Here is a 19,385-nt window from a genome sequence, read left to right as displayed (position 1 = left end):
CTGGAACTTCGAACCAGTGCATTTTAGAGAGGAGAGAGGGAGAATGGTCAGGAAGGGGCGACTGGAAGCAAAGAGGGCCCCCCCTCCTGCCTAGAGTTCTGAGAGAAAGAGCCCTCACCTGACAGGGCTGCTCAGGAAGCAGGGTCCACAGGGATCTGTCATCAGTGTTAGGAGTGGGTGCCGGAAGACATGAGAAAATTACAAGGGAAAGGGGTGGTACAGGGGTTGGGGAGAGGACACCCCAAGGGGCCCTGAACAGGACAGCCGGGGCTGGACCTCAGGGCAACCAGGGATGCTGGGGAAGCGTGGGAGTGGGGACCAGGGCTGGGCGTGGCTGGGTAGGAGGCAGGCACCCTATCCTCACCCCTCAGAGTCCCCCTAATCAAACAGGACCGGCTGCGGTGTGGACCAAGGTCACTGCCACCCTGGCTTTGCCCTGGAGCCCATGGAGCTGAGACCTGACACCAGCCACAAGGAGAATGTGCCCCCCAGGCCGGCCACCCCCCTGAGGCCAGGCAAGAGGCTCAGGGGGTCTGGGTCAGAGGTGGCAGGAGTGAGGTCCCCTCGGGTAGCAGCCCAGCGGCCCTTTCCCAGACAGGCCAGCCCAGGGCCTTGCTAATTCCAGAGATTAGCTGTTCAGGGCCAGCCGGGCCAGGACAAAGTCTTCCAGCTTGGGGCGCGAGGGAGGGTCAGGAAGTCAGGACACGAGGTGAGGAGGGAGGCGCAGGAGGGGGCCTGTCTGCGGCCCCTGGCAGAGAAGGGGCCCTCACAGGTCGGTCTTCTGGCAGTGCTGGTGGGCTGGGAACCTCCCTGCTCAGGTTCCTGGGGCTTCCGGAAGGCCACCAAGCTGGTGCAGCCAGGAGTGGGAGTAGCCCAAGAACAAATGCAGATTCCTGTTTACTTGCCGGGTTCTCTGTGTTCTAGCTGTGTGGCCGTGGGGCAAGGCGCTTAACTTCTCTGACCTTTAGTTCCTATTTACAAACTTTCATGGCCCACACTACCTGCCAGGCCCTCCCAGGCATCTCACCCGCCCCCAAGAGGCCTTGTCTCCCAGCTGCAGAACGGCCTGGGGGCTGGGGAGACCGGCAGGGAGGGAGCGCCACCACCTCGGGGCCAGAGCAGGCCACGTTTAGCTGTTTGATACGTTGAGTCTTGCTTTCACCCCAGCTGCGGACGCCCCAGCACCTCTTTGCTCAAGCTGGACACCAGGGAGCCGTCAGCGACACTTCTCTTCCCTTCACCCTCTTCTAGGCCTTCTCAGCAGACCTGATCTGTCTCCTTCTCTCCACCCTCCTGCCGCCCCCATGCCAGCCCCATCGTCTCTCGCCTGGGACCCCTCAGCAGCCTCCCAACTATCTCCCTGCTTCCCTCTGCCCTCCTCCCTGCCCCTGCCCTGTCCCTGCTCTGAGTCCCTGCACTGTCACCAGGTCACTGCTCTGGCTCAAGACCCCCGGGTGCATCCGTTGGTCCACCTGGGATGACAGAGCTGACGCAGACCTCTGGAGCTGGGTTCCCTCCCGTGTGGCGCCCTGTCCCTCCCCAGCACTGACCACCAACTTCTCCCCCAGGACATAACTGTCTGTCCTCTTTTTAGAGCAATGGAGACTCCGGAAGAGCCTGGCCAGTACACATGGCCAGTGGGTGCCCGTGGGCCAGGCCGGGAGCAGGGGGGCTGCCACCACACCATCCCCGGGGGCAGCACTGTGCCAGGAGCCCTGCCGAGTCCAGAGCAACCTGACCAGCCCCAGCCTGGGCCTCGCCCTGAGGGACACGCCCGGCAGCTGACCAACTCAAGCTTCCGACAGCAGAGCAACTTGCAAGCCCCTGGCCGGGAGGCCCCAAAGAAGAGCCCAGGCGTTTGCCATCCAGCAGAGCGACCTGAGCGTCAGGGAGACGAGCGTGGCTAAGTGGGGACGTCGCCTCTGGTCGGGGCTCAGGAAAGCTTCTGGCCGCACAGGATGCCCGGGGGAAGCCCTCTACCCCGAGGGCCACTGGCTTCCCCAGCCTCCCGCCCGAGGTGGTCCCGGCTGCTGTCCACCAATACCCCCTGCCCAGACATTGGGCCTGCTGCAGGCCTGGGCCCGCTCGAAGGGCACACACGGCCAGAGCCCAGATCCCAGTGTGGCCTGGGGGGCTGGACCTCCAGGCTCGTGGGGGAATGCCTCACCCTGGAGGACCTGGCTGCCCCTGCCCAGAGCCGGACTCGGGCTCCGTCCCAAGTTGCCATTCACCAGCTGCTGGCCTCTGTGCAACGCCTGGAGCGTGAGGCAGTCCGTCTCAGGTGCCAGGCATCCTGGGAACCCCCAGGCCCTGTGCAGCAGGAGTCCTGGACCAGAGCTGGCCAGATACTCCCTGCTCACCCCCAGCCCAGCCAGCCTGTTCTTGCTTCCTAGGATGAGAGGAGGAAACATTCCCAAGGTTTCAGGGAAACTGCAGGTTTCCCGGAAGCACCGGGGGTCCAGGATGGTCTCTCAGACTCTCAGGCAAGCAGCAAGTCTGCATCACTGGAGACTGCTTTGGAGATGCTTCCCGGGGTTGCCCTTGACCCTGAGCAAGGGGTCCTTCCTGCCCACCCTGTAAGACGAGGAGAGAAGTGCTCCCCAGGGACTACATACGGCAGGGGACAGAGGGAGGACCCCTGCTCCCTCAAGGGGCGGGCAGCAGGGAGGCCAGACTCTGCTCTTCAGCCTCGTCCAGTTCAGCCCGGGGCATCCTCCCTGGGCGGGAAGGAGGGGACAGGACCCCGTGGGAGCAGGTCGGCAGCGAAGAAGAGAGGCCGGCTTCCGGTCTGCCAGACACGGCCCCCGCGAGGAGTGCCCTGCAGAGAGAGGCTAGAGGGGTCTGGGATGGGAACTGGGGGACTCAGGGTTGGGGGAGGAGGGCTGCCTCCCAGGAATTCTCGCTCCAAGCTGGGTGTCACTCCTCTGTCACCCTCCCTCAGAAAGGGAGGCTGTGGGCAGGCAGGCTTAGCAGGGGGTGTCCAGTCCTGCTGCTTCTTGGCCTGAGTGCTGTGTCGTGTCCCTTTGTTTTCCAAGAACGCAGCCAGAAACACTGTGAGCCTGGAGTCTGAGATAGGCCGGTGAGGTCACGGGCTGGGGGTGGGAGCCGGGGCCATGCTCCTGGGACGCCTCCTCTCCCATTTGCCTGCAGACTCGGGCCTGATGGAGATAAGGCCCGGATGGCAGATCCTTGCAGAATTTCAGGGGCAGGGAAGGCCCCAAGGACAGGAACGCGGGGACTGCCGCTCCCGGGAATCCTAAACCTGTGAGGCTGTCCTGCATTCATTCCCCTGCCCCCAGGAGCTCTCCTGTCTGGGATTTCCAAGGCTAGCCCTCCATAGAGGGAAGTTCTCCCGGGGTGCAGCCAGCTCTCCTGCCGCAGCGTGGAGCATCACCCTCCATGCTGGAAAGGCGACGCGGGTGCTGCTGAGCCCCCAGCTCTCCCTGGGACTGGGGACCGGGCCCATCCCCTGGTCAGCCTGGTCTGTCCCCAGCCGGCAGTGGCTGTCCAGATGTTTCAGAGCGTGGCGGCACTGGGTGCAGAGGCGGCGGGCAGTGGCAGCAGCCATGGCGCTGGGCTGCCGGCAGCTGTTGCGCAGGGGCCTACGGGCGCCGCGGTGGACACTGGCTCCAGGAGGCCCAGCTGGCGGCGGCGTGGGGACAACACACGCAGGCCCTGCTGGCGCGGACCTTCCAAAAGGTTAGGGGCCTCCAGGTTGGACCGTGGGGGGGTGATGAAGTGCCCGTGTGTCTGGGGAGGAGGCTCTCCTGGGGCGCAGGTTGTTCCTCCTGAGTGATTGGCAGTAGGGGGGAGGCAGTGTCAGCCCAGACATGACCGAGCTCTGCCTGAATTCAAATCCTGTCTCCGTCACTTTCCTTTTCCCCACATTTTCTCACTGTGTGAGCTTGGGCAAGTTACTTAACCTCTCTGTGCCTTCGTCTCTTTAGCTTTAAAATGGGATCATAGGGACTCCTCTGGTGGCGCAGTGGTTGGGAGTCCGCCTGCCAATGCAGGGGACACGGGTTCAAGCCCTGGTCCGGGAGGCCCACATGCTGCGGAGCAACTAAGCCCGTGTGCTACAACTACTGAGCCCGAGTGCCACAACTGCTGAAGCCCAAGTGCCTAGAGCAGGTGCCCCGCAGCAAGAGAAGCCACCGCAACGAGAAGCCCGCGCACCTCAGCAAAGAGTAGCCCCTGCTCACTGCAACTAGAGAAAGCCCGTGCGTAGCAACCAAGACCCAACGCAGCCAAAAATAAATAGATTAACTAATTTAAAAATGGGTTAGAATGGGCATCCTCAGAAAATCTACAAACAACAAATGCTGGAGAGGGTGTGGAGAAAAGGGAACCCTCTTGCACTGTTGGTGGGAATGTAAATTGATCCAGCCACTATGGAGAACAGTCCAAGGAGTCGGAGGGAGGAGGCGGGAGCCCAGCTGATTCCATTGTGTTCTGGGCCAAGGCCAGATGGAGGAGACAGGGGAGTCCAGATCCTGCAGGCTCTGCAACAGCTGGCTGGTAAGATGTGGGGCGCTGGGAAACGGGGGAGATGGAGCCAGGTCGGGCAGGGGGTCCTCAGTGAGTGAATGAGTGTTTATCGAGTATCTACTCTGGCAGCTTCCCAGACAAGATCTCATTTGATTCTCTCGTGGTGACCTCAGCAAGGCATTGTGCCCATTTTACTGATGGGGAACTGAGGCACAGAGGCATGAAGTGAGCAGCTCAAAGACACAGAGTATGAGAGGCGCACATCCTGCGTTTGTGTGCCATGGACGCTGGTACAGGCCGGACAGAAGCTTGAGTGTTAGAATTGGCAAGTCCTTAGACATGACTCATTCGTGGGGAAACTGAGGCCCAGAGATGGAGAGGGACTGGCCGGAGGCCACACGGCCTGGGGTCCCAGGAGTCAGTGGTCCCTCCTGGCCCTGACTTCCCCTCCCTTCACTCTCTCTTCCCCCTCTCTTCATTCCCTGTAGTCTTCCTCCTGTGGTGCCGTCAGAAGGAACGGGCAGGAGAAGGGGGTCCAGGGAGAGGCCTCCGGGGCTGTGCTGAGGGCTCAGAGGATGGAGAGGCCCCCCCCAGGCCTGGTGCTCTCCTGTTGCAGATGCAGCCTGGGTGTCCCCACTGGACACCCGGCGCCAGAGGGCCTGGCTCTGCAGGTACGGGGAAGTGGGAATGGGGACCGCCTCCCCTGAGGCAGAGGGTGAGATGCAGCTGGGAGATGCACTTTAAGTCAATTCTTGACTCCTAGTGTTGAAATGATGAAAATAAGAAATGAATACATGTGCCATTTACTGAGATGCTAAGACCTGGCAGACACCACCCAGGGGCTGCGATTTAGTTATAAGCAAAGCTTCATGCCCGCTGTCACTGGCCCTCATGGAACCCATGGCCCAGTGTGGAGACAGGCAGGAAATTAACAATCACAAAGTGCGTGTGTGTGTGAATACCACCAAAGTTAAGTGCTGTGAAGGGAAGAAACACAGATCTACATGAAGTTGTTTTTTTCCTTGTTAACTATTTTATTATGGGACTTTTAATCTTACATAAAAGTAGGGAAAATAGGATAATCACCCTCAGTGTACCCATCGTCCAGTTTCACGAAAATCACCTCCTGAGAAAATGTGTTTGATCTGTACCCTGGCTACTTCCCCCAGTACATAATTTTGAGGCAAATCCCATGCATCCTACCATTTCATCTGTAAATATTTCTGTAGCATCTCTAAAACATAAAGTGTCTTTTAAACAACAGAACCACCAGGCCAGGATCACACCTAAAAAATGAATAATTCCTTAACACCAACAAATATCTGGTCAGCATTCAAATTTCCAATTGTTTTATAAGCAAATATGTTGTTATAGTTTTTTGGGTTTTTTGGGGTTTGGTATTTATTTATTTATCTTGTCTGCGCTGGGTCTTAGTTGTGGCACGCAGGATCTTTGTTGTGGCATGCAGACTCTTAGTTGCGGCATGCACACGGGATCTAGTTCCCCAACCAGGGATCGAACCCAGGCCCCCTGCATTGGGAGCACGGAGTATTACCCACTGGACCACCAGGGAAGTCCTTGTTGTTATAGTTAGTTTGTATTGGGATCTAAATAAGGTCCACTTGCTGTCATTGGTTGAGGGGTCCTTAAGCTCTTTTAAATCTAGGGACTCCCCTCTGTTGTTTTTGATTGTTTCTTTGTTTCCTTGCAAGTTATCTGTTGAAGAAACCAGGCTGCTTGTCAGGTAGAGTTTCCTACTGTCTGCATTTTGCTGGTTGCATCCCCCGATAGAGTTTTCTTTTTCATAAATTTATTTATTTATTTATTTATTGTCTGCGTTGGGTCTTCGTTGCTGCGCGCAGGCTTTCCCTAGCTGCAGCAAGCGAGGGCTACTCTTTGTTGCAGTGCATGGGCTTCTCATTTCAGTGGCTTCTCTTTGTTGCGGAGCGCAGGCTCTAGGCGCGTGGGCTTCAGCCGTTGTGGCACAACGGCTCAGTAGTTGCAGCTTGCAGGCTTAGTTGCTCCGCGGCATGTGGCATCTTCCCGGACCAGGGATCGAACCCGTGTTCCCTGCATTGGTAGGTGGATTCTTAACTATTGCACCACCAGGGAAGTCCCCGATAGAGTTTTCTATGAGAACTTTTGACAAAGAGAGCTGACCTCGACCAGCGTTCAGCAGAGATGGGAAGGGTGCATGGCTGACTGATGGAGGGACAGCAGACAGGAGTGCCAGGCAGAGGGAACGGAACAGCATGTGCAAAGACCTCTGACAGGGAGAGGAACATGGAAAATGCAAAGAATGGCAGTCCGGTCAGAGCCCTGTTAGTATGGGGTTGGGGGCTGGGGTGCTTTGAGATGAAGTTGGAAAGGTGTGTAATGGGGTGGGGGACAGACCATGCAGAGAGTGCCTTGCTGTCAGTGGGGAGGAGTCGAAATTTGATCATCAGAGCAAGGGGACTGCTCCTGGCGTATTTTAGCAAGAGAGTAAGATAATTTGATTTGAGATTTGAAAAATATCACTCTGGTTACTGTGTAGGCACTGACTGGAGGGGCGGGGGCAACAGTGGATGCAGGAGGGCAGGTAGGAGGCTGCTGAGGCCATCCGGGCACCCAGAAGTGACGATGTGGCCTGAGCAGATGGCATGCTTCACCATCCCACAGCAGCCCCATTTTACAGACGAGAAAGTTGAGGCTCAGAGCGGTGAGTGGCTTGCCCAAGGCCTCAGTGGTGTCTGGCACATGGCGGGAGGCTGTAGCTGCAGTCATTACAATGAGCACCTGCACTTTCTCTTGGCTCTCCAGGTGCTTTGGGGCCTGGCAGCGGTTCGCGCAAGGAGGGACCCGGTACCGGGACCACATGGCCGACCGCGGGCAGGGACCCTGAGGATGTGCCTGCAGCAGTGGGTGCAGACGAAGCAGCTCCAGGCCTCAGATGGGGCGAAGGTGACCCAGCCGCCCCTTTGTTGGCGGGAGGCAGGTGAGCGAGTGGCGGGCCGAGGGGCTCCCTCTCTCTCCCACCCCAGCAAACAGCGCCACTTAAGCTCCTTCTGCAGTCGCCCAGTTGATTTAGGGATGCTCGTGGTGGGAGGTGATGGGATCGGGAGTTTTCTCGGGGATGCAGCCTGGCAGGCCTGGGAGGGTCCGGAGGGGTCCCTGGAGCAGCAGGCTTTGGTGGGCCCCATCCTGACCTCCATCATGAGCTCCTCTAGGCGAGAGACCTGTTCAATCTTCCACCTGGAAGAGATGGAGCCCCTGCTTCTGGGAAGCTTCTGGTCTTAGGGGGATGTACAGCTCCTGCCCCCGACCGACCAAAACGTGACAGAGGAAGATGGGATCTTCCAGGTGTCCCGGTGGGGAGGGCTTGGGGGTGGTGGGAGGGGGCAGTAGCCACAAGGGGAGAGGCCCTAAGGGGCCTGAGGCAGCGTCCACCAATGGCTTTGAGCAGAGGGTGCTCACTGGTTCATCTCTTGTCTGCTTCTCAGGGAACATGGCCCTCCCCAGCTCAGCCCCTGGGGGGGCCACAGCCCACGGCCTGGGGGTGGTGGCCCAGGCCCAGGCGCTGCCCCGGGAGCAAGGCCGGCGCTCCTTGCAGGAAGCCGGCCGGAGGCTGGCCCTCCACCGGGTGCTGCTGCTCTGGAGGACGCAGCTCTCCCAGCGCCAGCGGGCGGAGCAGGTGTCCGTGAGTTTGTGACCTGGGGTTGGGCCTGGAGGACATGGGGTGGGAAGGTGAGCAGTCCTCAGCACTGGATGGAGTGTCCCATAGGGAATGGGCCACATCCTACTCCTCTCTGTGGCCCCAGCATGGGGCCTGGCACCCTGTGGTGCCCAGCAGGCGTGGGGCCGGGGGAGGTAGCCTAGGGACGCTGAGTCAGTGATAGAGCAGAGAGCTGTGGGGGACAGGGAGTGGTCAGGGGCACAGACACGGAGTCCTGCCAAGGTGGCTGGAACCTGACGGGGAGGTTGCTTTAATGCTCTTCTCCCTCCCCAGAATCTGGACCCACCTCTCACCCATCTCCTGGCTAAGTGGGAGCCCCCTGGTGGCCGAAACCCTGTATGTCTCCTCACCACTGTCTCCTAGCGTCTTGCAGATGCCCAGGCTGCCGAAGGCACAGAACAAATACCGTAAATGAATCAGTGAAGGAGCCACTTTTTCCCCTGCCCCCATTTGCCTTATTACACAGCTGGAGAAACTGAGGCTCAGAGGGGTCAAGCAGCTTGCTCTAAATCACACTGAATCAGGAGCAAGAAGTGAGACCTATAGTGAGACCTTGCGATGCTTTTATACAAGGTGGGATGCTGGGACTCAGAGCCCAGGCTGATGGTTATGGGTGAGAGAGCCAGTGGAGGTCAGGAGGGGCCAGCTTCACTGATGGAATGTCAGCAGGAATGTAAGCCAGCAGCTGCAGGGTTAAGAATTCTGTCCTTAAAAGCTATGCACCTAGCAGAGGAGCTCCCACGCTGCGATCTATTGAAAGTCAGCCCTCAACACAAGGGGTTGTAAAGAAACAAACAAACAAACAAAAAACCCAAAATAACAAACAAAAAAGAACAAAACAAGAAAAAAATAAACCAAAAAAAGCTATACACCTGGCATCCATCAGCCCCACACCCACTTGGTCCACTTGGACCCTCAGTCTCTTTTAATGCGTCCCTGGACCTCTAAGGAAACTCAGTTCACCATGATCCTTCAGAATGTAGCCCTCCCTCCCCCAGTCTATCCTCTGGCCTTTGGGTACCGGGTCACAGTCCATAGCTCCCTGCAACATATCTGAGGCTGCCCTGTAGCCTGAGATGAGTGCTTGGATCCCAGGTCTGCTGCTGTTTGGAGTTTGGGGACATGACCTTCCCCCAGGCCTCAGCTTCCCTACCTTTATAACCGAGTGGAGGCAGAAATACTGGTGTGGGCTCTTGAGTCCTGGGTCGCTGGGCCTGGGCTCGGCTCCACTCCGCATCAACTGTGTGGCCCCCACTCACCCAGGGAGTGTGGCGAGGATCAACCAGGTGATCAGGGTAAGTAGAGCTGTGGTCTCGGCCTCAGCTGCTCACGGGGGTCACCGTGGGGACTTTGGAAAAGTTGGGGAGCCCAAGCCGCACCCAGACCATTACATCAGAATCTCCGGGGCTGGGGCCCCAGTGAGCATCGGTATTTCTTAGAGCCCCCGGTGGTCCTAGTGGGCGGCCCGTGTGGGAGGTGGGGCTGCCCAGCTCTGGCCCAGCGTTTGGCTCACGGTGGCACCCTTCCAGCACCCCCAGCCAGGGGTGACAGGGGGCCCCAGCACTCACCTGCCCCCTCCAGTAGCTCCTTCTTCGAGGGCGTGCAGCAGTGGGTGCTGCGTCACAGCCTGAGGGGTTGGCGCCTGAGGGCGCGGGATCCGGGCAGCGCCAGGACCACCTTGGCCCCAGCGGTTCTGGGCGGTGTCCTGGGAGGAAAGGCCCTGCCGGGCTGCAGGACACCCCGCAGCTCCCTGGAGCAGGTGAGGGGGAGAGGGTGGGGAGGGCTGGGAAGGGGAGGGGAGGGGGGAGGGGTAGCAGCACCCAGGGCACCCAGGACTCCACAGCTCCTTCCCCAGGCTTCCCGGGCCCCCGCCCTCCTGGAGGTGTTCCGGGTGAGCTTTCTGTGGGCAGCTGGGCAGCAGCAGCAGGGGCGGCACCTTCTGCTCTGGCAGGCGCAAGCCCAGCAGTCCCGGGGCGTGGCAAGGTGGCATCAGCGCACCCTTCAGAGGCGGTAGGGACCCCTCCCAGGACGGGTAAGCCATGCTGCCCACCACCCTTGGATTTACTGTTTCCCATCAATCCTTGCCCTTCCCACCTCACCCCCTTGGGGTCTGCACCCCAGAGGGCTCCCCTCACACCCCAGACTCAAATCCTCTCAGAGCCTCCTGCCCTCCTACCCTGCCCTGCTGAGAGGTGTGAGGTATTCATTTCTCCCAGAAATTTCACTGCTGTGGTAATCCCAGCTTTGTTCCTCACTGGCTGTGTGATCTTGGGCAAGTTGCTTAACCTCTCTCTGCCTCTATCTCTCCGTTCGTATGGGGGTAATAATAGGACTCACTCCAATGAGAATCAGCGAGGGAGGGGCACGCACATCCCCTAGCACAGTGCCTGGCGTTAGTAAACACTCAGCCCGTGGCAATGTTCCTCACTAGGAGCTGAGCATAGCACTTGGCATCGGGGGTCTGGGGTCCCACTGCATCCCGACCACCTGTCATTGTGACCCTTGGAGCAGCATTTAAGCCCTCCAGCCCCCAGCAACCCACCCTCCCCCATGATGGATGGAGGGAGAAGAGTCACCCCAAGCCCTCCCTGCTTCTGAGGGGAGGGGAGGGAAGGGGAGGGCCGGGCTGGCCCAGGGTGGCAGTGACCACCTGAGGGTGGACACTCCCCTTCCCAGCATCCTCCTTGGCTGGAGCCACTGGGCAACAGCCCAGGGGGCCAGGAGAGAGCTGGCTGCCCGCCGGGCCTGGGATCAGAGCTGCAGGGCCGTGCTGGGCCTGTGGCGGCAGCAGCTGGTGCAGCAGCAGGAGACGGAACAGTGGGCCCGGGAGTGGGATGGGGACAGCAGCGACGTGCACTGGGTCACTGGCACTGCTGCTGGCAGAGTGAGTCGGGCACTGGGGCGGGGCACCGGGGCTGAGGGGGGGCCCAGGTCCGTCAGGGACACCCAAGATTCTGGTCCTCTAGCACAGAGTCCAGTGATGGGACACTCCCACAACCCCCCACCCCCCCACCCCAGGTTTGGGTGGCAGAGCAGGACCGGGGGGCGTGGACGCTGTAGGCTTGGGTTAACGTTCCCCGCTCTTCCATTCCCTGGCTGTGTGGACTTTAAGTGTGCTACTTAACCTCAGCTTACTCATCCGTAAAATGGGGATAACAGTGGTACCCCCCCACCCCCGCTAGAGTGATTGTGAGAATTCTGTGAGACAATCCACACTAAGGGCTTGGCTCAGAACCCCGCTCCTCGTGGGCGCTACCATCATCATCACCATCTTCATCTTCATCCTTGTCACCCTCACCTGGCCTTCAGGAGTCACAGTGTCCTCAGAGCCCAGCACAGAAGGCGGGGATCACCGGGGGCAATTTTAGAGGCTTCTCACTCCGTTGCTATCATATCAGTGGGCTGGCAGGTGGGAATTTGGTTGTTCTGGAAAGTTCGTGTCCTGTCCACTGGGGACAGCTGCTTCCCCAGCCTAATCGTTGCCCAGGAACATTGACCTAGTGTTGCCAGACCTCTGTTTTTACAGAAAAGCTGGAAATCTGTATTTTTATGTGAATTCTCCTGACTCCTAAACATCGTCAAGAAATTAAAAAAAACAAAACAAAACAAAACTCTGAGTTGGTAGTCCTGGTCACCAGTAGGACGCCTGTAATGGGAGCATCTTAACCCAGACAGTTAGGCGGCCTCCTTGGTTCCCACTTGGGTAGAGGGCAGAAGCTGGCAGAGCAGGGGCCCACGGTTCCTTGGGGCCCAGGCTGAGGCTGCAATGAGCGCCTAGGGGCACCTCAGCATCTCTCTGGCCACGGGACAGCAGCTCCTGCGTGAAAAGTACCAGCGGTGTGTGCGGGCCCGCCTCCAGGGCCTGCGCAGGGCCGTGTTCCGGGGCTGGCAGGAGGCAGCAGCTTGTCAGGGACCCACGGCGGCCGGTCCAGAGCAGCTCCTACTGCAGAGGTGGCCGGGCCTGGGGGTGGGAGAGCGAGGGTCACCCCCCACCCCTGGAAAAGCAGGGAGAGAGCCCAGGGATGGGAAGCTGGGTGGCCTCTGCAGCTCTAGGGGCAGGTCAGGCTGGAGGCCTGGGACCCGGGCATGGGCGTGAAGGGAGACCCCAGCCTGGAGTCAAAACCACCAAGCTTCCATTATATGAATTGTTTGGGAGGTGCGGGATGGCAAGCCCCTAACCCCACCCAATGCCCTGACAAGCCCCAGGTCTCCACCTCCTGGCCAGGTCAGTCCTTTGGTTTCAGAGCTCACAGTTAAGATGAGGAAATCAGGGACTTCCCCGGCGGTCCAGTGGTTAAGACTCTGCGCTTCCACTGCAGGGGGGATGGGTTCAATCCCTGGTCAGGGAACTAAGATCCCACGTGCCTTGAGGCCAAAAAAAAAAAAAAAGAAAAGGATGGGGAAATCAACTCCTCAAAGAGCCACCACAAAGAGAGAGAAATCTGAAATAGAGATGTTCTAGTGCCACACATATACTGTTCATGGGTGCATGTTTAAAAGCAGAGGGGACAGATGACACCTTCTCCCACGGTTGGTTCTGTACAAACTCACACGCATTCACAGCGTCCCCACGGGGCCATTGAACCATTCACCGCAGAGTGGCTGATGTTTTCCTGGTCCATCTGGGAGCGGGGGACCACATTCTCCTCACTGACCTCCTGGCCCACAGCGGCCTTGTGAGGGCAAGCAGGGCGTGGATGCTCTCTTGGTGGAGGGGGACCTGAACCCACAACTGCCAGGTTCCCACACCCTCCCGGGCAGCACCTGCCCCCGGAGCGGGGGTGAGTGCGTGCCAAGGCCCCTAAGCGAAAGCCAGAGCTCTCACCTGTTATACATCGATCCATACGTTCTTAAGGCACGGGGCTGTGTAGCCAAAACTGTGAAGAACCCGTGATGGTTTGTGGGGAATTTTCAGGTGTAATTTTGAATTGATGTGACTTTTGACTGGGAAGTCGGCTGGGCCCCTTCTCTGCACCTGTTCTGCAGCCGCTTCCAGGCCTGGTGTGGAGTAGCGAGAGGCACAGGGATGCCCCGGGCCAAGGGTCCAGCCTTCCAGGATGGCCTGAGGAGATGGGCACCAGGGGCCACATTTGCCAGTGAAGCCCCAGAAGCTGCAGCCCGGCCTCAGGAGCAGCGCGTGGCCCAGGCCTCCTTCTCCTGCTGGAGAAGCCAAGAACAGGGACGCCAGGTGGACAGCAAGCTGAGGAGGGCCGGGCCCAGCCGGCCTCCGTTGCAAGGCAAGTGGCCCCGGGCCAGTGCTGTGAGGCCCGCCAGCAGGCAGGAGAGAGAACCCAGGCCCAGGCCCTGTGCTGGCTGCTGCCCCGAAGCTGAGCGCCAGGTGGGCGCCCATGGCCTGAGGGCGGCCCCGCACTGTGCTTCCAGCTTAGGCCTTGAGCTTGTATGGGGCCAGGGTAGAGGGTATTTGACGGCTGGTGGCAGGTCTCAGGGGGCTAGGGGTGATGGGGAGAGGAGGTCCTGGTCCCTGGGGTCAAATTCCAGCTCTGCACTTTCCAGCTATGCCACCCCTCTTTGGGCAAGTCTAACTTCGAAGGTCCAAGGAAGATTACAGGCCTGCCTTGCAGGGTGGCCCCGGGGATTAGGATAAGAAATAACGTGTGCAAGTTCTCCGCTCAGCTCGGGCCAGACACACACCAGGTCCTGGATGATATAAATCAGTGCTCGTGGCGGGATGGGAGGGAAGGAGGAGTTGGCAGGACTGCTTTCTCTGTGTCCCCTAAACAGGATGGCTGTCCCCGTCGTGTGACAGATAATTCTGCTGCTCTCTGTGCCCATTTGAACGTGATTTCCCCAGAAGAGGGATGGGGGACGAGGAACACAGGCATGGGGCTTTGCCTGGAGGTCCCCCTCCTGCGGTGCACTGGCGGGGGCAGAGGAGGGCTCCCTACAGCCCGCTGTAGAGTCCTGGCCCTGATGGCCTCGGTGTGGGCTCCTCCCTCGCCGCCAGGGTCCTAGAGGCCTGCGCCCAGTCAGCTACCAGGGGCCGTGTCCAGTGAGCTGCCATCGCCCAGTTCCAGCGGGCTGGGCCCAGGCGCCTCCTGGGAACCCACTGGGCCCAGTGGCGGACAGCGCTGCTCAGAGTGTGGCTGGAACCACAGGCCGAGGCCCAGGAGGCCAGCACAGCCCACCCCAGGCCCAGAGCCAGCCTCAGGCACTGGCCTAGGCTGGCCGCCAGAGGGCACCTCTGCTGAGGAGCGCTCCAGCCCTGCGGAGGCAGGTGAGGCCCGCCGCAGGTCAGGCGGGAGGTCCAAAATGACCTCGGGGCTACTGGCCTCAGAGTCAGCTTGATTCAGCGCCGATGGTGAGGGTGGTTGCGTGCTTTTCCAGGACCCCAGCGGCCTTGTGGACACCACCCCTATGGGTTCTCAACAGCCTCCCGGCCGGGCAGCCACCCAATTACGGGTCCATCAGCACTTACTGAGCACCCACTGAGCGCCAGCCCAGTGCTGGTCTGCTACAAAGAAGCACCCTGGGTCGCATCTGTTAGGGAGACAGACACCTAAACTCATTATAAGTCCTGGTACAGTCTAGGATCAAAAGAGGTAATTGGGGTCAGTAGCAATTTTTTGTCGTTCTTTTTTTTTTTTTTTTAAATTAGAAAATGAAACATGCTCATTATAGAAAACCCAGAAAATATAAATGAAAAAATATTCTTTCATGACTCTCTCTACCCAGAGATGACTGCCAGTCCATCTCCAGACCAGAAGCATTAGTTCTGATAGCAGCAAATGGTGACAAAGAGCTGGGTGGCCTAGCACGAGGGAAGAGGCCATAAGGAAACCCGGGTACAAAGAGCGACGCTGCATGGCAGTCCATTGCGGGACACGTCATTGCGGGACACATAGCCCCAGAGTTACTGGCAGGCCACAGAGTGTTCCTCAAGATGAACTGGTATCACCAAGAATCCTGTTTCAGGATGCCACAAAATACGTCATAGACTCTAGAAAAGTTTCTAGGAAAAAAGATTAAAGTGGTTTGTTTTCAATGGAATCGAAACGGACTGGCTTTGGTTATTTGCAGAATCCACATATTTACCTATGTGGGGCTATGGCGACAGCAGATTCTGGGTCTCAGGGTATTTTATTTCTAGATCTGTGTTTCAAGAGAATTTTATTTTCAGAGTATGTTTATAAACACTTCCATTCCATTTCTGTCAGCAAAGGCAGGCAGGGATCCCGTTTACTGATGGAGAAACTGAGACTTGTAGAAACAAAGTAAATGTCAGGAATGGTCAATGGTAACTAGGGGCTGAATTCCAGGCGCCCCTCTTTCTACCGCACGCACACGCGCGCCCAGGCAGCCCTCACCTAATGACGGGGGCGGGTTTTATGCCACCTCACGGTGGCACAGACTCCCTTAGAGAGCCCCTGGTGTCCGTAGAGTGCAGTCACTGGGGGCTCGGGCCCTGGAGTCAGACCACTCCGGAGAGGTGAGGCCTCAGACAAGTAATTTGACTTTATGAGGCTGAGTGGGGAGAGTAATGTCCACCTCACAGGGTGTACCTGGCACAGGTAAGCTCTGATTGGTAGCCATTTTTGGTCCACTCACCTTCCTGAGTCTCGAGCCATGTGGGAGCATGGGGAAAGAGGCAGTGGCGTGTACTGATGGCCACACTACTCTCGGGCCTTTCCTGTCTCCTCTACTTGTCGGGAAAGGAGTCCTGCCAGGTCACTTGGGCCCCTAGATGTCCAAGCCCATTGGTTCAGGGTTTCCTCTTTGTTCCCTCAGGCCTGCAGCTGCAGGCCACAGGCCACAGGGCCTGGCCTGCCCAGCCCCAAGCACCACAGCCCCAGTGGACAGAGGAAGCAGAGAGAAACGTCCCGGACTCCCTCAGGGAGTAAACAATGTCTGAAGTGCAGGGATGAGACCGTCACCAGCCCTCACGGGCCTGGAAATCAGCTTTGAACTCTTGGCGAATCTGTCTTATGTATTTACTGTTTTTCCCCACCCATCTCCTCTTCTGGAATATTTCACAATTTTGAGAAAACAATTACAATTTCTCCTGGCCCACCCTTTGGGGCCACAGCCCAAGCCTTTGCAGGAGGCTTGGGCAGAGGTGGTGGCAGCAGGGACACAGGCTCAACACCATTTCTCGTTAACTCTCTTCCTAGGGCTCAGCTTCCAGAAGTACCAGGGGGAGAGCTTACTCCCCTGAATGATGTGTTAACCTCTTCTGACGCCCCTTTGCCAGGTGACAGAGAGCCTCCCCTCGGCCCTGCCTCCCAGCTCCAGCTGCTGGGGCGAGGGTCAGCGCCCTACGGGGCCAGAAGGGGACCCAGCTCTGAGACCAAAGACCTCGAGGGCAAAGGCGAGGCCGAGCAAAGGTGTCTGGGGTGGGAGCAGAGTGTGTGCGTAGAGAGGGAGGGCTGAGAGCAGGGGTGGAGAGGGAGGGCTGAGAGCAGGGGTGGAGAGGGAGGGCTGAGAGCAGGGGTGGAGAGGGAGGGCTGAGAGCAGGGGTGGAGAGGGAGGGCTGAGAGCAGGGGTGGAGAGGGAGGGCTGAGAGCAGGGGTGGAGAGGGAGGGCTGAGAGCAGGGGTGGAGAGGGAGGGCTGAGAGCAGGGGTGGAGAGGGAGGGCTGAGAGCAGGGGTGGAGAGGGAGGGCTGAGAGCAGGGGTGGAGAGGGAGGGCTGAGGGTGTGGGCTGGGCTGAGGGGCTTGCCTGACCTGGGCCCTCTCTGGCCGGTGCTCGTCCCGCAGCATTCTGCGGACCAGGCCTAGGCCCATGGCTCTGCCCTCTTTCCTGGCCATGAAGGGGTCATGATGCCCTTTGCTGTCAGGACACACACCAGGGCCTCTCCCCTCAGGAGGAAGTACCTGCAGCGCTGGCGCCTTGAGGCACTGCTTCGCCGGCTCCGGGGTTCCCTGCAGGCCAGGCCCGGGCAGCGGCGTGGCAGCGCTGGGTAGATGCTCAGGGGACAGAGCAGCTGGCGCCCACACTGGCGAGTGGGGCGGCCCCTCCCCACCCTCACGCTGACCTCCCATCACGTCCCATTCCCAGCCCTAACCCATGGAAACGCAGTCTCTGAAAGTAAGTTCAGGACTTTGGACCTACCAAGCCTGAAACCTCGGGAACAGGTGCAGGAATCTACATTAACACACCTCAGATGACACCTCCTCGTCACATCCCCCTCCTCCTGGTGCCGCAGAGTTGCAGGCAGGGAGAGGCAGCAGAGGGGCTGGGGGCTGCCGGGCCGGGGACAGTGGTGGGCCCAGCTCGGGGCCTCCTCGTGACTGTCCCCATAGCTCAGGCAGTGGCACCTGAGGCGGGCCTGGCGACGGTGGGCCTTGAGGCTGCAGGTGTCTCAGCGATTACAGCAACAACAAGATGGTTGGGTCCATTCCCAGGTACTGGGGGAGGGGGGGCGGCCCCGCCCCCCAGCAGGCCCTTCCTAGCCGTGCCACGCCTGCACATTCCTGAGCTGCGGCCCTCCCTGCTTGGTGCCCCCAGAACCCCTTCTTTTCCAGGGGAGGGGTCAGTTCAGTTAGAGAAAGCAGCCTGGATTCCAGAGCCCTTAATCCAGCTGGTGACCGCGTGCTGAGCACAGTCGTGGCCGTCACTGGTCCGGGGACGGGCTTGGCCTGTGGCACAGCTGCCGCTCACACCGCCTGCGTTGGGTGTGGGTCGCTGAGCGCCGCCCCCTGATGTGCACTCAGAACCCAGCTTCCCTGATCGCAGGCCTGTGCGTCTGGCCCAGGGCAGAGGGAAGGACCTCCTCTTCCCTCGGGGGCAGAAGGAGCTGGGCCCCCGGAGTTCCTCCAGCACTGACAGCACACACCCAGGAGGGAGCCAAAGAGCTTCCTGCTCCCCGATTCCAGGCCTTTGAAACACGGCACCAGCGTCTGGCAGCCAGGGGCCTGAGGGGCAGAGCCAGCAGCAGTGGGAGGCCTCGGAGCAGGCAGAAAGCCACCAGAGCCCCTGTGCTTGGTGGACTTGGGGTGAAGCAGGGGGCCCAGCAGCAGCTGTGACCCGTTCCCCTGGAAAGGAAAGCAGATCGGAGCCCCACCCACCTGAGGAGTACAGGCTCAGGCACAAGGCGCTCAGGCCAAGAGCTCTGAAGGACAATAAAACACCCCCTTAGCCTCGGCTGCTTCTCTCTGTCTCTCCTAAAGGCTGCCCCCTGCCCCACCCAACCAGCCCCTGACCTGCTTCCTCTGCCGTCAGGCCACCCTGTGGACAACCGGCCCCCTCTCCCCGCCCCCCCCCCCCCAGAGCCGGTGAAGCCCCGCAAGCAGGGGCTGGGACAGGGAACAGCCTGCGCGCGTGTCAGTCACAGCCCCTGGGCGGTGGGGCCTGAGGGCTGATGCCTGGGGAGCAGTGCCAGACAGACAGCTTCCGGGACAGGGTGCATGGAGGGGAGGGAGCGGCAGGCAGAAGGAGGTCCTGCCCGAAAAATAAGCCAGGAAGAAGTCAGTCCTGCTCGGGCCAACCTCACTTTCGCCCTCGATGGTAACAGGCAGGGCATCCCTTCACCCCTCAGAGCCAGGGGAGAAAAGGGAAGGCCAAGGGCTCCACCATGCACAAAGGTTCAGACACCTTTAACCCTTAAGAGGCACTTTCTCTCTCGAGCATGTGAAGAGACAACTGAGGGTAAGCTGTGACAAAGCGAGAGAGAGGCATGGACATATATACACTACCAAACGTAAGGTAGATAGCTAGTGGGAAGCAGCCGCATAGCACAGGGAGATCAGCTCGGTGCTTTGTGACCACCTAGAGGGGTGGGATAGGGAGGGTGGGAGGGAGGGAGACGCAAGAGGGAAGAGATATGGGAACATATGTATATGTATAACTGATTCACTTTGTTATAAAGCAGAAACTAACACACCATTGTAAAGCAATTATACTCCAATAAAGATGTAAAAAAAAAAAAAAAAACCAGCGCTGTATAAAAGGGAGAAACTCAGCTGAGCTCTCGGCTGGGAGGCGACAACTATTAGGTTTCAGTCCAAGGCCCATCCAGGGGCCAGGGCCTGGCAGGGCAGTGGGCCGCCCCTTCATTCCCGAGTGGGTCGTGCCTGGCTGCCAACGCCTTGGAGGTGGAAGGCTGCAGCGCCTTGACCTCGCCATGTCTCCTCTGCAATCCCACAGAGCCCACTGCCATGTTCGCTTTGCTTGTCCTCCATAGGCCCCAAGAGCAAGGTCACTGGCAGTCCCAGGCTGGCTCCTAG

General features: G+C 59.2%; 1 protein-coding gene across 1 annotated transcript; it reads left to right on the top strand.

Moving 5' to 3' along the window:
- Positions 1–445: 445 nt before the first annotated feature.
- Positions 446–18,211, top strand: C2H1orf167 (chromosome 2 C1orf167 homolog). Its single transcript, XM_060141987.1, is given in 24 exon segments — positions 446–515; positions 1,595–1,777; positions 1,780–1,823; positions 1,825–1,899; positions 1,938–2,637; positions 2,640–2,755; positions 3,300–3,620; positions 3,622–3,778; positions 4,468–4,518; positions 4,977–5,021; positions 5,072–5,159; positions 7,291–7,352; positions 7,355–7,465; positions 7,971–8,157; positions 9,788–9,962; positions 10,059–10,213; positions 10,880–11,031; positions 11,034–11,087; positions 11,222–11,259; positions 12,015–12,154; positions 13,190–13,463; positions 17,024–17,090; positions 17,093–17,162; positions 17,810–18,211. Coding segments are annotated over 24 exon segments (3,711 nt in total). The 3' UTR covers positions 18,186–18,211.
- The last annotated feature ends 1,174 nt before the right edge of the window (positions 18,212–19,385 follow it).

The sequence above is a fragment of the Lagenorhynchus albirostris genome, chromosome 2, assembly GCF_949774975.1.
Source record: "Lagenorhynchus albirostris chromosome 2, mLagAlb1.1, whole genome shotgun sequence".
Classification (NCBI taxonomy): Eukaryota; Metazoa; Chordata; class Mammalia; order Artiodactyla; family Delphinidae; genus Lagenorhynchus; species Lagenorhynchus albirostris.
Note: the sequence above shows the minus strand (reverse complement) of the source record. Positions and strands in the feature narration are given on the sequence as shown.